Consider the following 15,921-nt stretch of genomic DNA (forward strand, 5'->3'; position numbering starts at 1 on the left):
CAGTGTAGGTAGTAGCCACGTTCAATTTCTCTTGATGGTTCTTTGATGTCACTTGTCATTACATTCATCCACACTCTTAAAAAGTATGACAATCATCCACACTCTTAAAAAGTGATGCGCATATGAGAATTTCACACGGTAGATGCTAGATTGCATATTTGAATATTGACGAGGCGCATGCCTAGGCCAACCATGTTTATTAGAACTTGCACAAGCTTCGACTTGGTTTTTGGCTGAATTCAAGTGGTTTCATCTTATCCAAGAAAAAAAATGGAATAATAGCAAATTTCATCCATGGCAAAGGCAGCGTATTATGGGCGTTTCATGGGGCGGGCCTGCTAACCTAGACTGCCCCACCGAACATCTGAAAAGCGCTCCATGTGGAGCGGTTGATGGACCATGCCAAAGCTAGTCTTTTTGTTAATTTATTTTGGTGTGAGTCTCATGCTTTTACATATAATATTATAGACAATATTTATATACATCAGATATTTATATACAGTATTTATCTTTATATTATATATTTATTTCAAATTATATATAAGTATTTATATATTTAAATATAAATATATTTATATTATAAATAAATATATTTACAATATAAAACTTTTTAATAAATATATTTTTATATTTATATTATACATATTATTTATGTATAAATATTGTATACAAATATTATCAACTTTTAAATAAAAAATTGTGCTTAAAAAATATTGTAAATTAAAAAATACAAACAAAAAAACTGTTATCTCCAGTAAAAGTATCACCAAACACCTAATTTCATCATTTCTACCACAACTTAACTAAAAATTAACACAACTACCCTACCAAATCGGCACAAAGAATGTCTGGGCAAACATTACATTTTGAACCACCGTGGACTGTTCAACCTTCTTGTTTAGGACTTCATGCATTCTGAAGTATAATTCAATTATACTTGTATAATTTTAACCACATATTTAAGCAGCAATTTGTATGCTTTTGAAGCCATTCGAAAGCGCTCGTGAGGCGCATTTCAGTGAAAACCCATTTCAGCTCAAAACCCTTTTCATTGTCACAGTTATCTGCAGTAGAAAAGCAATGCCTAGAAGGCAATATAAAAGAACAGAACACGCCAAGGTAAATAACCCATTGCCTTGGGCGGCATCGCTCCATGAACAACGCATATAGGTTTTTTGTGGTCTCCTGAAACTATCTATAACCAGTAGATTATATCCAGTAGATGATATGGTGACATATCATCTGATCATGGGGTAAATTGATAAGCAGCACCATCTTCAATAAATAGAGTTATAAGACAGTGACCACGTTTATCTGTTCTTACCAAATGTGAGCGCCATATACCCTTTTGTTCTCTCAGAGGAGCATTCAAATAGTTCACTTGATAAGACGGGCAAAAGCAGCGTTTAATGCATGGCCAGCCTGAATCATACGAGTGTTTCGTCAGCAACTAAAAGAAATAATTGGTCAATAATGGCAGCAACAGCTAAATCTGTCAACTGAATGAAGTTGTAGATGTTAGATGGCCGCTTCTTTCTAATAGATTCTACTTGATAAGACAACTCTCAAGGTAAATAAAACTCATTACAGACCACATATCATGAATGGGAAGTATCACATTTTCCTAAAGAATGAAAATTATTTAAGTTTTCGAAATATGAATTTGAAGCAAATTAATTAATTATGTTAATTACCAGTCCATGCCTCGTATTTAGGCATCTTAGCCAAGATGGCAACCTCAATCTCCTTTCCAATTAATCTGATATTATTTCTCACATTTGGCTTCGAATTATGTTGAATTAATACCCATTATTATGTTGGACATGAGTTTGCCCTACGAGAGGAGAAATTGTGGATTCCATAGGGCCACATCCATGTTGAACATGATAATAATACTTATATTATGGCCACAAATAATCATAAATAATTTATTGATGGTTAACATAACAGAACCATACAAACAGGCAAGAATAAGTAAAAGGAGACTTGCCTTGTAAGCAACTATATGGGCCACGGGAAACCCTTGACTTCCAGACGTCGCAGAAAGGGAAAGGTCACCAATGAGATCCAATACCTTATGGCGACAAGGTTCATCAGGGAAACGAAGTGGTGGGTTCAACCAACCTTTACTGACACTGCAGGGGGGAAAAAAACAGCAGTTACATATATAATGAAAGCACAAATGAAAGCCAACCTCTTGTTGGCTTTGGCCTTCCATTTCTGCTTCAAGTAAACAAGACTAGAGTGAATCACATTTCTCGTAGGTAACTGGAATCACTTATCAAACAACTTAACACCAGACAGTTTAGCCAAAAAATGTGTATTGGCACAACTAAGTATTAGCAATTTGTATATTATTTAAAACTTAATTGAGTACCTCCCAAAATACTACTAAAACAGCTTTTATTTACCAGTGCAGCTATTAACCAGCAATGTAGTCGTGGTTGTTCTGTACCTCGAATGATCAACTCATGTTATGTCATAGGGTTAGGGATGTAGCCAGTACAGTTAGCCTACACCATCAAAAGACTTTCTTCATTCACAAAGGATCAGCAAAGCATCTCACCTACAAACGATAGCATTTTCCAGCGAGCCACCTTTAATTAGTCCAGCATCATGCATTCGTTCCACCTGCAAGGATTTTTCCACATGGTTATTAGACAACTATATCCATCTGAACAATATTTGTAGTGCACATATAACAAAATCAAAGAAGAATCTTCTCATTCAGAAGAACCAGGAGCATATTTTTCAGGTGATAAGAAACTCTTCCTCTCAGACATGCAAATTCTATTGAAGACAAGCTAAGGCTGAAATAAAAATTTCAGAATTGAACTTTCAGCCCACGGTACCTGGAGAGAATATTATTGGATGCAGCTTAGTTATCACCCTACAAATAGAGTTCCTTTTTTCATTTACTATGTAGTGTCTCTTCAAGAAATTTGATCACAGACAATTAAACAGTGATAGTAACAATGACTTAGAACATTAATATTCCAACCATCACCCCCCCCCCCCCCCCCCAATAAGCAAATCAAAAAACACAGAAAAGGAAAAACAAAACAAAGAAAACAAAGAAGAAAACGTGAGCAGGAAGAATGCTCCAGATGGAGAGTTGTTAGAATCGACCTCCTCATACAAGCAGAAGGTTCTTGCAGAAGCAATTTGTTTGGCATAGAAAGAGCCATTGAACGGAGCAGAAGAAAACCACTGGCAGCCAATGGCAGGTACCTTAAACCATAAGGGAAAGGGAAAAAATGCATTCAAGGGTTAGTTAGTAGCAGTAATGGAACTTTATTTGGGTCACAAGAGAGTCAACCTTTATGTATAGTTGGATCTTAATATAATGCCAATGGCAAGCACTCGAGTACAGTGCCAACAATTTATACAGAAATTCAGGAATACATAACATACACAATTCTACACAATATCAAAAAAGCATGCCTTTTTTTTAGAGGAAAAACTTTATTAACAGCACCAAGGGGGTGCAACCCAAAAAAACATAAACGGTTAAAGATTACGTGGCTTTCATACAAGTGAACAAGTTAGAGCAAGTTTCATTCAACCAAAGCTTAAGAACAGAAAGCCATCTATTCAAAAACACCCCAAGTTTCATTAAACCCTGAGCATGCCTTTTTAGTAAATCGATGGGCAATAATGACCATGGGAAGTGAAGTGCTTTTTTAAGCTACAGAATAATTGATTTTAGTTTATTGAACTAACGGGTGCACTAAGTGCCTCATTTTCTCAGAATGTTCTCGCAAGTAAAACAAGAAGAATGTATAAGTGATAGCAACGACAGCACTTTGCAATAACTGTGAACAGTTTATTCAACCTCATTTGTGGCGAGACCCAAAGCAAGATGATCCAAAATGTATCATGTGTATATGTATATAACATATATTACTTTCTTCTTCTTCGTTTTTCTTTTTGGCAGGAACCAACAACCAGTTGGTCAAGTTTACCTATCAATGTATTCCGTAAATTAAATACCTAAAATTCTTTACCAGTCCAGTAAACCAACATATTCTACCCACTAAAAAAACTAACTTTTGAAGCAAAAGGCTGAGGAATGCATATATCTCCAGAAGCCATACTCAGCCTCTACTATCTATTTCTGGAACAGTCATTAAGAAATAAGAGATAAGGCCCTGTCATCAATCCTATGGCAGCTACCATTCAATAAAAGATATTTGTCGCATGGGAAAACTAGAAATCAGAAGTTCATTCTCAGTTTTGTTTCACACCAGAATATAATATAAATGTCCAAGTCAGTAACATGAGTACCTGAGGAAAATCAATTCCATAGGAGATAAGAACCTTAGGTGAAGGGAATGCAGCCACAAAAGAATCATTCCTCCAAACATGCATAGGTTCATTCAAATATGGCGCCAATTTATCACAACTGTTGCCAGACTGATCAACTGCAACCTTCAGACCCATTTGTTCTATCACCTCCACCCACTTACCTGCTGACCCATCCAAAATAGGAACCTGTACCAGTTGGTAAGAGCATTATCAGTATTCTCATGTCTTGGCAACCACAATCATTGTTCTAGATATTGTAATACAAAAAAAAAATTACAATTACAATTACTTATACAACTTTTACATTAAATTTAAAGACTAACCTTGGCCTCCTCAATGTGGATGTGATTGACAAGTGAGACAAAAATTACACTTACCATCATACTACTAGGGATAATAACAATTCCTATTTTGACTCCATGAATCAAGTTCCTAACAAATAATGTGACTGGATTTCGCCTTTTGTTAACAACCAACTCATGTGCTCTGAAGATAAAGAAAAAATACTAGAAAATTTTGAAACTACATATGTTATACTTTTCACATTAGAAAATTTATGTGTCTGCATTTGGCTTGATTGAGGAGAGGTTCTTGCTGGCCAAGTATCATACTACCATATGGGTAATACTCTTAAGGCCTAAGATTTTTGCTTCATTTCTTCATCGTTTTTCTTCCAACAGCCAATTGGGGGATTCTGTTAGCCTAACGCTAAAGCCAAATTCAGCTTGACTCTTATAAAGTCAGTTTCAACCACTTAATAACTCATGTCTATTCCATATCATTTTTAAGAGTGACACTATTATTCTTATAGATGGTGATGGTCCAAAGAAATGCTTGCCAGTTACAGGGGAAAAAAAAACCTGCTTTTGGTTGAGAAAATTTAACAGGTAGATGAATAATTTAAGACAAACAAAAAAGAAGGTCAAACAATACTAAACAATTTGCACCAAAAAGCTGAGAAAGGATCGTCTAGAAAGGCTCATAAATTAGGCTGACAGTTCATATACCAAGATTCACTTACCATCCAGGGAAACATACATTGTCATGAAGAAAAGGAGAGAAGCATCCCAAGTACTAATTCTAGAAGTTCAAATCATATACCAAAGCGAACCTCCAACAACAAGAAAACAACTTAAAAGAATCAAATTCCAAAGGAAAGGTCAAAAACATCTAACACCACCCTGCTCCAAAAAAGATTTCACTATACTTTTGCACTTTATATCAGCTGAAAAATGAAACCAGTATCCCTTCCACTAAAGCAAGCACGAAAATCAGTAAATACATGTGCTCAAGGTAAATACAGCTCAAAAATTAAAGATAATTGAACAAATCCAAAGACAATTTTGCATAACTTTGTAGGACTAACCTCTACATCGCCAACTTCAGAATCCAAACTTTTAATTTCAATCCTGCAATTATCAACACCTTTAGCCTCCAACGCTGAAAGTAAGTGCTCAACAGTACGAACTCGGAAACCATCTTTACATAAAGTTGTGCACAGAGGCGATTCCTCGGCAAAATCGACCGATGCAGGCACCAATTTGGATTGAAAGTCAAAGTACCTCCCACAGCCTGCAAACTCCGGCCATATCTTCACTTCACAAATCTTTCCAGAGTGTAGAGTCTTCCCACTCAGCTCTACGCAGCCCGCTAGGGTTTGCTGAAGCCTGCCAGTCTGTTCCTAAAATAAAATTACATATATGCACGCACATAGACAAGTATGTATGATTAGGGAGTCGAAATACCGATCTCCATGAGATGAGCCTGGAGGACTTGACGGCACTGAATGCGGCCATGGATCGATCGGATCGGAGTTGAAGCTTACAGGGCAGCCAAGACTTGCCTGTGAAGAAAGATTGACATTTTGGCGGGATGGTCATGTTATGGATCCTCCCCAAAAAACCAAGGTTTTAGGGCATCTCCAAGCATAAATTGAAAATTGGGGATGCAATTTAAATTTTACATCCATAAATAGTATAAAGTGAGGATGCTATAATTTATTTACTTCAATGGTGGGTGAAAAATGGGGATGCAAAGTGATTTCTATATATTTTTGAATTTTTTTTTAATATGAAACTCTCTCTTAATTACCAAACTTTATTTCCCTTCAAAATTTTTCATCTCCTCATTTGGGAGCTATATTTAGCACTTCATGATGAGAAGTTATATAATACAAACCCATATATCACTTGTGTTGAAGAAGAGAATTTTCTTCTAAAAATGTTATTTTGGAAGTTAGGAATAATACAACCCGATATATCACGGTCTTATAGCTTGGTAAATGAAGGTTAGTTTTACAATTTCGAAAAGGTTTACAAATAAGAGCTTTTTTTATATAACAAACAATTTATTGATCCGAAGAAAATGTAATTCACTAATTGTAAAAGTGAGGTACAATATACGATAAGGGTCTCAAATACAAATAAACATAAACCTAAATTCAACACATGCATTTTGAATCTATATTCAACACAAGCATATTGAAAATGCAATTCACATAGACTATAACTACATCTATGTCAAGTTTAAGGAGATCGGCGAAATAAGATCCAATAAATTGGGCTGAAAACACAAAACACCAAAGACATTAGCGAAACTAAAGATTTTAAATCGCAAGTGTTACCATATTTGAAGCAACAGTTACCCACCATTGCCTTTCCTTAATAAATTCATTGAGCTGCTGCCTAAGTTTGACAACCTCCCGATCCTGCACAAAGCTTAGACTAAAGATAATAGATTGAACGTGATAAGTTCCTAAAGTACTCTAAATAACTAATATAGATCGAAAATACCTTTACTTGGAAATTTGAGTTGAATAAAGCAAAGAATGTGATCACCAAAAAGAATATATGAGTGACCAAAACAGCTTTATCACATTGAAAGAATAGAAGCACCAAAGATGACTTCATCACATGGACTGAACAAATGATTGGAGATGACACATCAAACGGAGGAAATCAACTGCGAGCACAAATTCAATATGTATATAAGTAACATTCAGCGAGAGCATAAATATGAAAAAGGAAAAAAAAAAGTAAAGTGGCTGATCTGCTAGGTGTGTGCTTCGATGTACACTGGACATTCTGGTTTATAAAACAAGTATGAACTCCAAGGACACTACAAAAAAAAATTGAAGGATCGTATGGTTAACCTATAATGTGTGCATCAAGTAAGGTCATATTCAAGCTACTTGTTGACAACGATCAGACAAACAAAAATAAAATTGACATTTCGCATGACTCAACTGTATTATATTAAAATTTTAATAGTTAATATTCTATAAAAGGTCACGAAATTTAAAAACACTTCTGTGTATTGGTCTTTTTTAACTGTCGTGCAAGGCTGCACATTCTCAGAGCATTATGAGAACCCAAAATTTGCAATGTCAGTCACTATGAACAATCCAACCAATTGACAATGAAACTTAGAAGAGGATCAAAGAAAAAGAAATTCAATTAAAAATTTACACTCGGGTTATGTTCTTTTCGTTTTCGTTAAAAATTTTCAATACCAAAAAAAATTTACAATGCAAAAGCCTTGCACCAAATGAAAGACATAATGTTAGCACTTTGAAAAGGAAAGGTAAAAAAACATAATTGCCAATCCAGCGGAGGTACACCTTGGAAATATCCCTAGCATCGAGCGGTTTAAGGATTCGGTCCCGCGAATATGATAGTTACCCAAAAAAAAACAAAATGAGAGAGTACAAATATAGAAGATGCAAAGCTAGAAAACAATTTGAGACTATCAGATAAAAAAATTTAAAGCAGAGAGAAACCCAATCCGATTGCTTGAAACATGTTGCTAATAAGAGAGAAGCCCAAGCCTATAGAAGAGGTAAAACCCTTTGTTCACTCGCCAAGTGCATGCTTGATTCAGACGTTTGACTCAAATGATTAGGCTCTTTGTTGATTCAGACGGTTCATTTTTATATATATACCCACACGCATGATTCACTACCTCATTACACATGACTCGTCCTCACCTAAACCGATCGTTGCTCTGCTTTAAGGAAGAACATAGAGAGATAATGTATTGCAAATTCAAGGAAAAATAACCCAAAAGACCAAAATCAGAATTGAACTTACCCAATAACCCATCAAAAGCAGATATCCCAAAGCACGAAATAACACATTGGACTATCCAGATGCATACAACAAATAGAAGATGATTGGAAGTTGCGTGAACATAGTGCATATGGTCTGGTTTAAGTATTGAATGCAAAGCTTCAACCAAGGAGTCGTGAATGAATCAATGCATGAGGAGATGAATAGAAGGGTAGGGGAAAAGCCATACAGGAAACCATCACTTCAGCGTTAACTTCAATTTAATTTTATTCATGAGGTAGTAAAAAGTGATGTTAAAATTTTCATCAAACAAATGGTTAAAATCACCCATTAATTTGAGGTCTTTTTTTTGTTAAATTTCCATGTGACATACATAAACAAACCTAAATTGCCTACATGGCTTCACAAAAAAGTTGCTAAACTTTCTCTCAGCTTTTAGTTTATAATATTGTACAGATCATCATAGAATGAAAACCATTTATTGCGCAAAACAGAACACCAATATGAAAGCGCATTAATGAAAACAAGACAACCATTTGAGGTCCTCAACCATCTTTACTTTGGAATTGAATAGTTTTGCAATTATTGGGAAGATACCACACACAAAATTGTTAACATCAATAGAGATAAAAAAAAAAAAATTATTACTGGCAATTACTGGGCCATTGCACTTCCAACACCAAAAGCTAAGCCTAAAAAAATTGGTAAAAGAGATTTCGCATGGATTTGATTAAGAAAAGGACACCCCGATTAGCACACAAACATATATTTAAGTCACATCAAAAAAACACTTTACTTTATATTTTCTAGAGTGAATTTTGTTCTAGTAAGATCATATCAATCATATGTTTTAGTTGAGTTGAGCAAAAAACTATCAATTTGGAACACATATTGAGCCAGGGAGCTAGGGCATAATAAATCTCAATCAAGATAATATATTTTCTCGAACTATACTAATTCAAGTATGTTGTATATGTAGCCACCAAGTTACAATGCTACTGGGTATATGTATTTCTTCCCTTTCCCTTGGGTGAGTGTCATAGCCTTGATGAACTCAATTTCCCTCAACTCAAAATGGAATTTGTTGGACATTTGTTTATTTTGATTACTCAAATTATGGGTCAAGAGGAAATAATGGAGGAGGTATATGTATGATGTGGGGGTAGGACCTTGCTAATTTTTTCTTACTCATTCATGTATGCCGCTGTTTTCACATAATGTTGGTTATCTTTGTTTCCTGTTCCCTTTGCATTTCCTTAATTTTTTTTCCCTTTCATTCACTCTTCTCTGCTTTTATATGCCCTAACTACGATTCTTACTGGGTTATAATTATTATTATTTTTGATTCAGGTTCAACTATAAGGCTATTGTTGCAAAGGCGGATACAAACTTCCTCATAATAGTACATACGTACGCTTTGCTCAAATGCAACTGGTGAGTGACAATTAGTCTTCAGTTTATCTTTTTTAAGCTTATTTCTTGCTGTGTTTTCATTGGTTGCCTAAAAACACCATTTGCATGTGGAGGTGATCAAGGTGCAAAGGTATAATTTTCTATTTCGGACCTGTTACGTGATTAGGAGAGATTGAAATTAATTAGAGAAGGAACTCAATTTCTGGCAACACATATTTGGTTGATTAGTTTTCTTAAAATTTCAATTGTATTGGTGGCAAATATACATTACTCTGACATGCATGTTTATTTTTTTCCGCTATAGGATGATGAAGGAGGATAGGCTGTGGAGCGTCTATTTGAGTGCTTGGAAGCCATGCATGACATCTCATTATTGGTGTTGAGTTTCCTGACTGATACTTTTGTATCTTTTAGACAGCTTCTCACATTGCATTGTTCTTCAGGTGGGGTCTTATTACACTTAAAGCTCTTGATCCTAACTATGGAACACAACAATCCTAAAGGTAGTGTGGAACTTTCCATATTTTCTCCTATGATATTCCAGTACATTTTTCCAGCAACTGAGCGTTCATTTTATCGGCAGCTTAGGCTACTTTGAAACTAAAGAACTTGCAAAAAAATACAGCTCTCTTGGCCATCTGATAATCACCGCTAAACTTTTGATCAAGATTAACTATTCCACTGGCCGAACTTTTGACATCATTGATACACAAAACCTTATATTTTGGAAGGTAAACATTTAATCCCATAGAATAATGTGGACAAAACAATGTTTACCATTTCTTTTTAAATCCAAATCCAGGATGCTGTCTAATTGTATGAATTTCTATATGCTTACAGACATTCAAGCATTCGTGAGCTTTCTTTGATGGTATTAATGGCCTATCTATCTTACATGTTGGCTGAGGTAATGTGTAGAGATTCTTGACAACCATGATAAACATTGGTTGATATAGGTTGATACGAAGTGCCACCTTACACAATATTAGGTTCATTTTTTAGTCGAAACAAATGAAAGTTTTTGTAATCAATTTATATGAACTGCAAAATAAGAGTTGTGAGGGTGACAAAGTTGACGAGAACTGCTCCCTTTGGTACCTCTTTTCAGGTGAGATTTCTAATTGAAGCAGTGTTTATGGGGTTTCTCGATTTGGTTATTAGTTGTTGTTGGGCTCAACATTTGAAGTTTTGGAGATGTAGAGCTTAGAGGAAAAGGTCGTTGGGCTCAAGGAAGCTGCAAGAATACAAGACTCACTCATGTAGTTTCAGGAAGAAGAGCTGGTTATGCATGACAGAGGAATTGATGTTAAAAGGTTTTAGCTAATTGATTCAAATTTCGCAACATAGTTATTCATCATTAACATTATTGTTGTTCATGATTATGATGGTCTGCTTCATATTTTGAAAACTGTTAGTATTAGAGACAATTGAATTAAATATCTTTTTGGCAGTTTGAACAGTACAACAGTTTTTACAATTATTTCTAAGTTCTACTTCATGAATATCAAAATCTTCTAGAGGTAAAATATAACATCCGCAGCAACACGCGGGTACCATGCTAGTATGAGTGTATGATTCAAGTTTCAAGTCATTTGGACTTGAGTCGATTAAGTTATGAACAATCAAAGTTGAAACTCCTAATTGGTCGTTTCTACACATTTCCAACACTATTCTCATGCACAAATGAGTGTCAAATTCTCATGTATAGGCCTAAGACTTTCACTTAGCACATTTAATCATACTTAGCAAGTAAGTGACACAACTTGACATATTCATTCAAATTCATATATCATAATTCAAACATCATTCAAATAGCACAAATGGATTTATATCATCAAAATCAAACATGTAAGACCTATGGTCCAATAGGGACCTCCATGGGTGTTGAAGTATTAATTAATTCTTTGTCAATATCTGTCTGATTTTTAAGCATTCCCTTGAGTTGAATCTTTACTGGTATTGAACCAAACAGACACGAGGAGTTTATCATCGTCACTTGAGAAATTCAGAGTCCTTTGACTATCTCTTGCTAAAGGAACAACCTCGAATGGAATTTGTGACTCGAAATGATCAGCATTATGATGATCATTTAATTCATCACTTATGAGCAATGACCGAATAATACCTATCAACGGAGGAAGATCAACTAAGGTAGATAAGGATGATTGCGGCTGAAACAGTTGTTGGAAACCCACGTCGAACCCCCTTTTGTGAGAGTGAACCTAGTTGGTGAGCAAAATTTCTCTAGTTATGATATGAGTTCCATGTCTTGCTCTGGTTTTATGGTGGGTTTGGATGGTTGAGGAGCGGTAGAGAGTCATTGTTCATGGCCGTTGAGCAACGACTATCAAATTCGCATCATTTTGCGACTCCCTTCTCTCTTCTTCCAAGTTCGTAAATTTTATAACCAAATATAAGTTCACAAAATTTTGACTCCATTTGTAAACTCGGTTGGCTTCACAAAATCTCTTAAATGGGTATGCATATCAACGGTTATGTATATAAATCATTTTATGATCCATACAAATCATCAGTTATTTTTTGGTGTAGAGTTGTTGCATAATATTCATAAAGGGAATTATATTTTCCACACATAAAAGTAAGGGTTATTTTACTTAGTTACCCAAAATTTTTTGTGAAGAAAATAGAGAAAAGGGATTAAGACTTCTCCCAATGGTAAATCTAGAGTTCAAATATTTCCAATCCCTTAAACTTATAAAAAAACACAATCATAAAATATAGTGCATGTTTGACACACAATTTCTAATAGTATATATATGCTACTGTCTTGCCAAACACCTATAAAACACCAACAATTTCAAGTACAATAAATGCACCCTTTTGAAGCAATTATGAAATTGTAGTTTGGAGGATCATATTTGAGCAATATGAATTTTCTTCTCTAAACTACCCTCCAATTTTTTCCCTTCACTTGATTTTTCAGAAATACCCATCACCATCGAATCAGTTCGAGAAGTTTGCGATGTTGGGTTATTGGGAACTAGGGTTTTCAGTTGCTGGAGGGGCTGGGGCATCATCCATATGAATAGTATAATGAAAGGAGACTAAAAATATTGTGGAGTGTTTGATATCAATTGAGTTTTTAAGTTCTGCACTTTGTGCCCTAGAATAAAGGTGAGAGTTTGGATTCTACACTTCTGAGTTTAATGATTAAACAAATAAATAAATAATAATTTAATTATTTGGAAGTGTAGAATCTAATCATTTAACGATTAAATAAATGAATAAATGAATCATTAGCTAAAAAATTAATTATTTAATGATTATTTAAAAAATTATTTAAAAGTTGATTAATTATTCCATTTAATGTAATACTCATGTCAATAGTTTGCCACAATATTTTAAACAACATATATGATACCAATAAAAATTGAACCAAATACTATCAATATTTTCGACAGCATATATGTTACGATTTTAACTAGCATATATACTATTAGCATATGTGCTACTCTCAAAATTTTCTACCAAACGGACCCATAATTTATAGAGGCAAGTATCAATAAGGACAAAATCAACAAAACTTATTCCAATAAGGACAACAAGAAAAAATTAAGAATAAGGACATAAATTACAAAGTTACATATACGTCCCTTTTAATTTAAAGAAATTACATCATATGAAATTTGCGCCTCTCAAATTTTTTCAAGCACGTAACATCATCAATTGTTACTTTTTTTCTTAAACGAAATTTCAGAATGATTTACCTCTCAAAAATACATGACAAAATTTGAAAAAAATTACATACTCTCAATCAACATGAAAAATTCTTTCAAACAAGATCACTCATCAATGTATTTTGAGATGAAAAAAAAATCTCGCATGTAAACTTAATTTATGTGCAGTGCATGTGAATTTATGTCCACTACATATTATTTATCTATAATGCATATAATTTATATACACTGCATTTTATTTATCTGCACTGCATGTTTAAAATTTCACAAATCAGAGACAAACAAAACTAAACCATTCCCAGTTGGAAAAAAAAACACAACAAAAGACGAAAACATTAACAAAAATTTATCTTTAGTACAAAATTTGATTCCTTATTTGACCTATAAAATGTTCGAATCTCCAATTATGTATTAGACACAAATATGTGGGTATTTGAGTTTTCTTTTAAACATCATAAACATTGTCTCAATTAGAGTTCAAATGAGTGAGTTATGGCTATCCGAATACATTGACGTCGAACACAATGATATCAGAAATACAGGTCTGATTTGTAAACTTTGAACCTATATTTGATCCCTAAAATATTTGAATTCCAAATTAATATTAGATAGAAATCTGTGGGTTTTCGAGTCTTCTTTCGAGCACCATAAAAATTGTCTCAATCGAAACTCAAACGAGTGAGTTATGACTGTTCGAACACACTAATGTCAGAAATAAAATTCTGATTCGTAAACTTTGAGCCTACATTTGACCCCTAAAATGTTCGAATCTCCAAATTAATAGTAGATATAAATCCGTAAGTTTTCGAATATTCCTTCGAACACCACAAAAATAGTCTCAATCGAAACTGAAACGAGTGAGTTATGACTGTCTGAACACACTGATGTCAGAAATACAACTCCAATTTGTAAACTGTGAGCCTAGATTTGACCCCTAAAATGTTCGAATCTCCAAAATTAATATTAGATCTAAATCTGTGGGTTTTCGAGTATTCTTTCTAACACCATAAAAATCGTCTCAATCGAAACTCAAACAAGTGAGTTATGACTATCTGAACACACTGATGTCAGAAATACAACTTCGATTTGTAAACTTTGAACCTAGATTTGACCCTAAAATGTTCAAATCTCCAAATGAATATTAGACACAACTTTGTGGGTCTTTTGGTATTCTTTCAAATGTCATAAAATTCTTCTCAATCGAAGCGCAAACGAGTGAGTTATGACTATCTGACACACTGATATCGAACACACTAATGTCAGAAACACAACTTCGATGCACAAACTTTGAGCCTCGGTTTGTTCTTTAAAATATTCGAATTTAGAAAAATATATTGGACACAATTTTGTGGGTATTCGAGTCTTTTTTCCATTGCCAAAAAGATAGTCTCAATCAAAATTCAAACGAGTGAGTTATGACTGTTCAAACACATTAATGTCAGAGAAATATTTGATTGTTGAAATTTAGGAGTAAAATAATAGTTGAGAGTACTATGATTAATAAAAAAAGAAGTTTAAATATTTTATTCTTAATGAAATAAATCTTATTCACTTACGTATCTTATGTGTTTGAAAAAAATTAGAGTAGACCTATTAAAATAAAAGTTTGATTGAGGATCTATTGCTAATTATCCCAAATTTATAAATATTTTCTCAAGTTTCTTTTGAAACGAAATTTCAATCCCCTAGAATAAAAATTGTGCCCGTTTGGGGCCCCGTTTATCCCCATCAAAACGCAATTATTTGCGTTTAAACCGTCGTTTTGGGCAGATCGCGTGTTTGGCTACACGTTCCGTCTCGAACGAAACACGCAAAATCTCGGTCGCGCTCGAAGCTCCCAGGAGCTGCTTCGTCGATCATCGGAGTTTTAAGAAACGACGTTTCACTAAAAAAACACGGATCTCATCTTTCGGCGTCAAAAAGATCATCGATATTTTCGCTTTTGCCACTGACATTTTCGCCTTCGTTTTCATCTGTGCAAACCGATGGACTGAAGAGAGTGAAGTGGGTGTGGGTGTGGGTGTGGGTGTGGGGCAAAGACGAATGAAGAGGAAGGGCGAAGTGGGTGTGTGGCATCCTCTGTGCAGATGACGACCACCTCTTCTTAGATCTGCTCATCCTCTGTGCAGATGACATTGATTTTTTTTTCTAATTTTCTGGTTTTATGTTCATCTATTTGGAAGCATCGATTTTGATTTTTTTTTGTTTTTCCATTTCAATGATTGGGTTGTGATTTGTGAAGTATCCATCATTGATAATATTATTATTAGTTATAATAATAACTTAATATTTATAAATTTGTGAATGAATAGGGAAATAAATCTTTTTTATATTCAATACACTCATATTAAATAAATTTGTGAAACACTAAATTTAAATTTGCTATATTCAACCACTAATAAATTCATAAAGTAATTTATTAGTATTTATAATAA

At 34.2% G+C, this 15,921-nt stretch overlaps 1 protein-coding gene and 1 long non-coding RNA gene across 3 annotated transcripts; one reads left to right on the forward strand and one right to left on the reverse strand.

The window, feature by feature from the left end:
* Window positions 1-1,254: 1,254 nt before the first annotated feature.
* LOC119987571 (probable UDP-3-O-acyl-N-acetylglucosamine deacetylase 1, mitochondrial) lies at window positions 1,255-6,240 on the reverse strand. 2 transcript variants are annotated; one of them, XM_038832514.1, is made up of 7 exons: window positions 6,054-6,240; window positions 5,675-5,983; window positions 4,288-4,494; window positions 3,130-3,231; window positions 2,567-2,631; window positions 1,991-2,135; window positions 1,255-1,422 (listed from the first exon to the last, which is right to left on the reverse strand). In XM_038832514.1, exons 1-7 carry the CDS (start codon window positions 6,186-6,188, stop codon window positions 1,378-1,380), a joined length of 1,008 nt encoding a protein of 335 aa, XP_038688442.1. In that variant the 5' UTR covers window positions 6,189-6,240; the 3' UTR covers window positions 1,255-1,377. The 2 variants fall into 2 exon arrangements, with proteins under 2 accessions (XP_038688442.1, XP_038688449.1); XM_038832521.1 differs by lacking the exon at window positions 3,130-3,231.
* A 3,141-nt stretch (window positions 6,241-9,381) lies between these two features.
* LOC119995373 lies at window positions 9,382-11,238 on the forward strand. The gene is made up of 4 exons (XR_005467667.1): window positions 9,382-10,291; window positions 10,372-10,519; window positions 10,629-10,695; window positions 10,897-11,238. It is a non-coding gene; the product is annotated as an uncharacterized LOC119995373 (long non-coding RNA).
* The last annotated feature ends 4,683 nt before the right edge of the window (window positions 11,239-15,921 follow it).

Source organism: Tripterygium wilfordii, chromosome 3 (assembly GCF_013401445.1).
Source record: "Tripterygium wilfordii isolate XIE 37 chromosome 3, ASM1340144v1, whole genome shotgun sequence".
NCBI lineage: Eukaryota > Viridiplantae > Streptophyta > Magnoliopsida > Celastrales > Celastraceae > Tripterygium > Tripterygium wilfordii.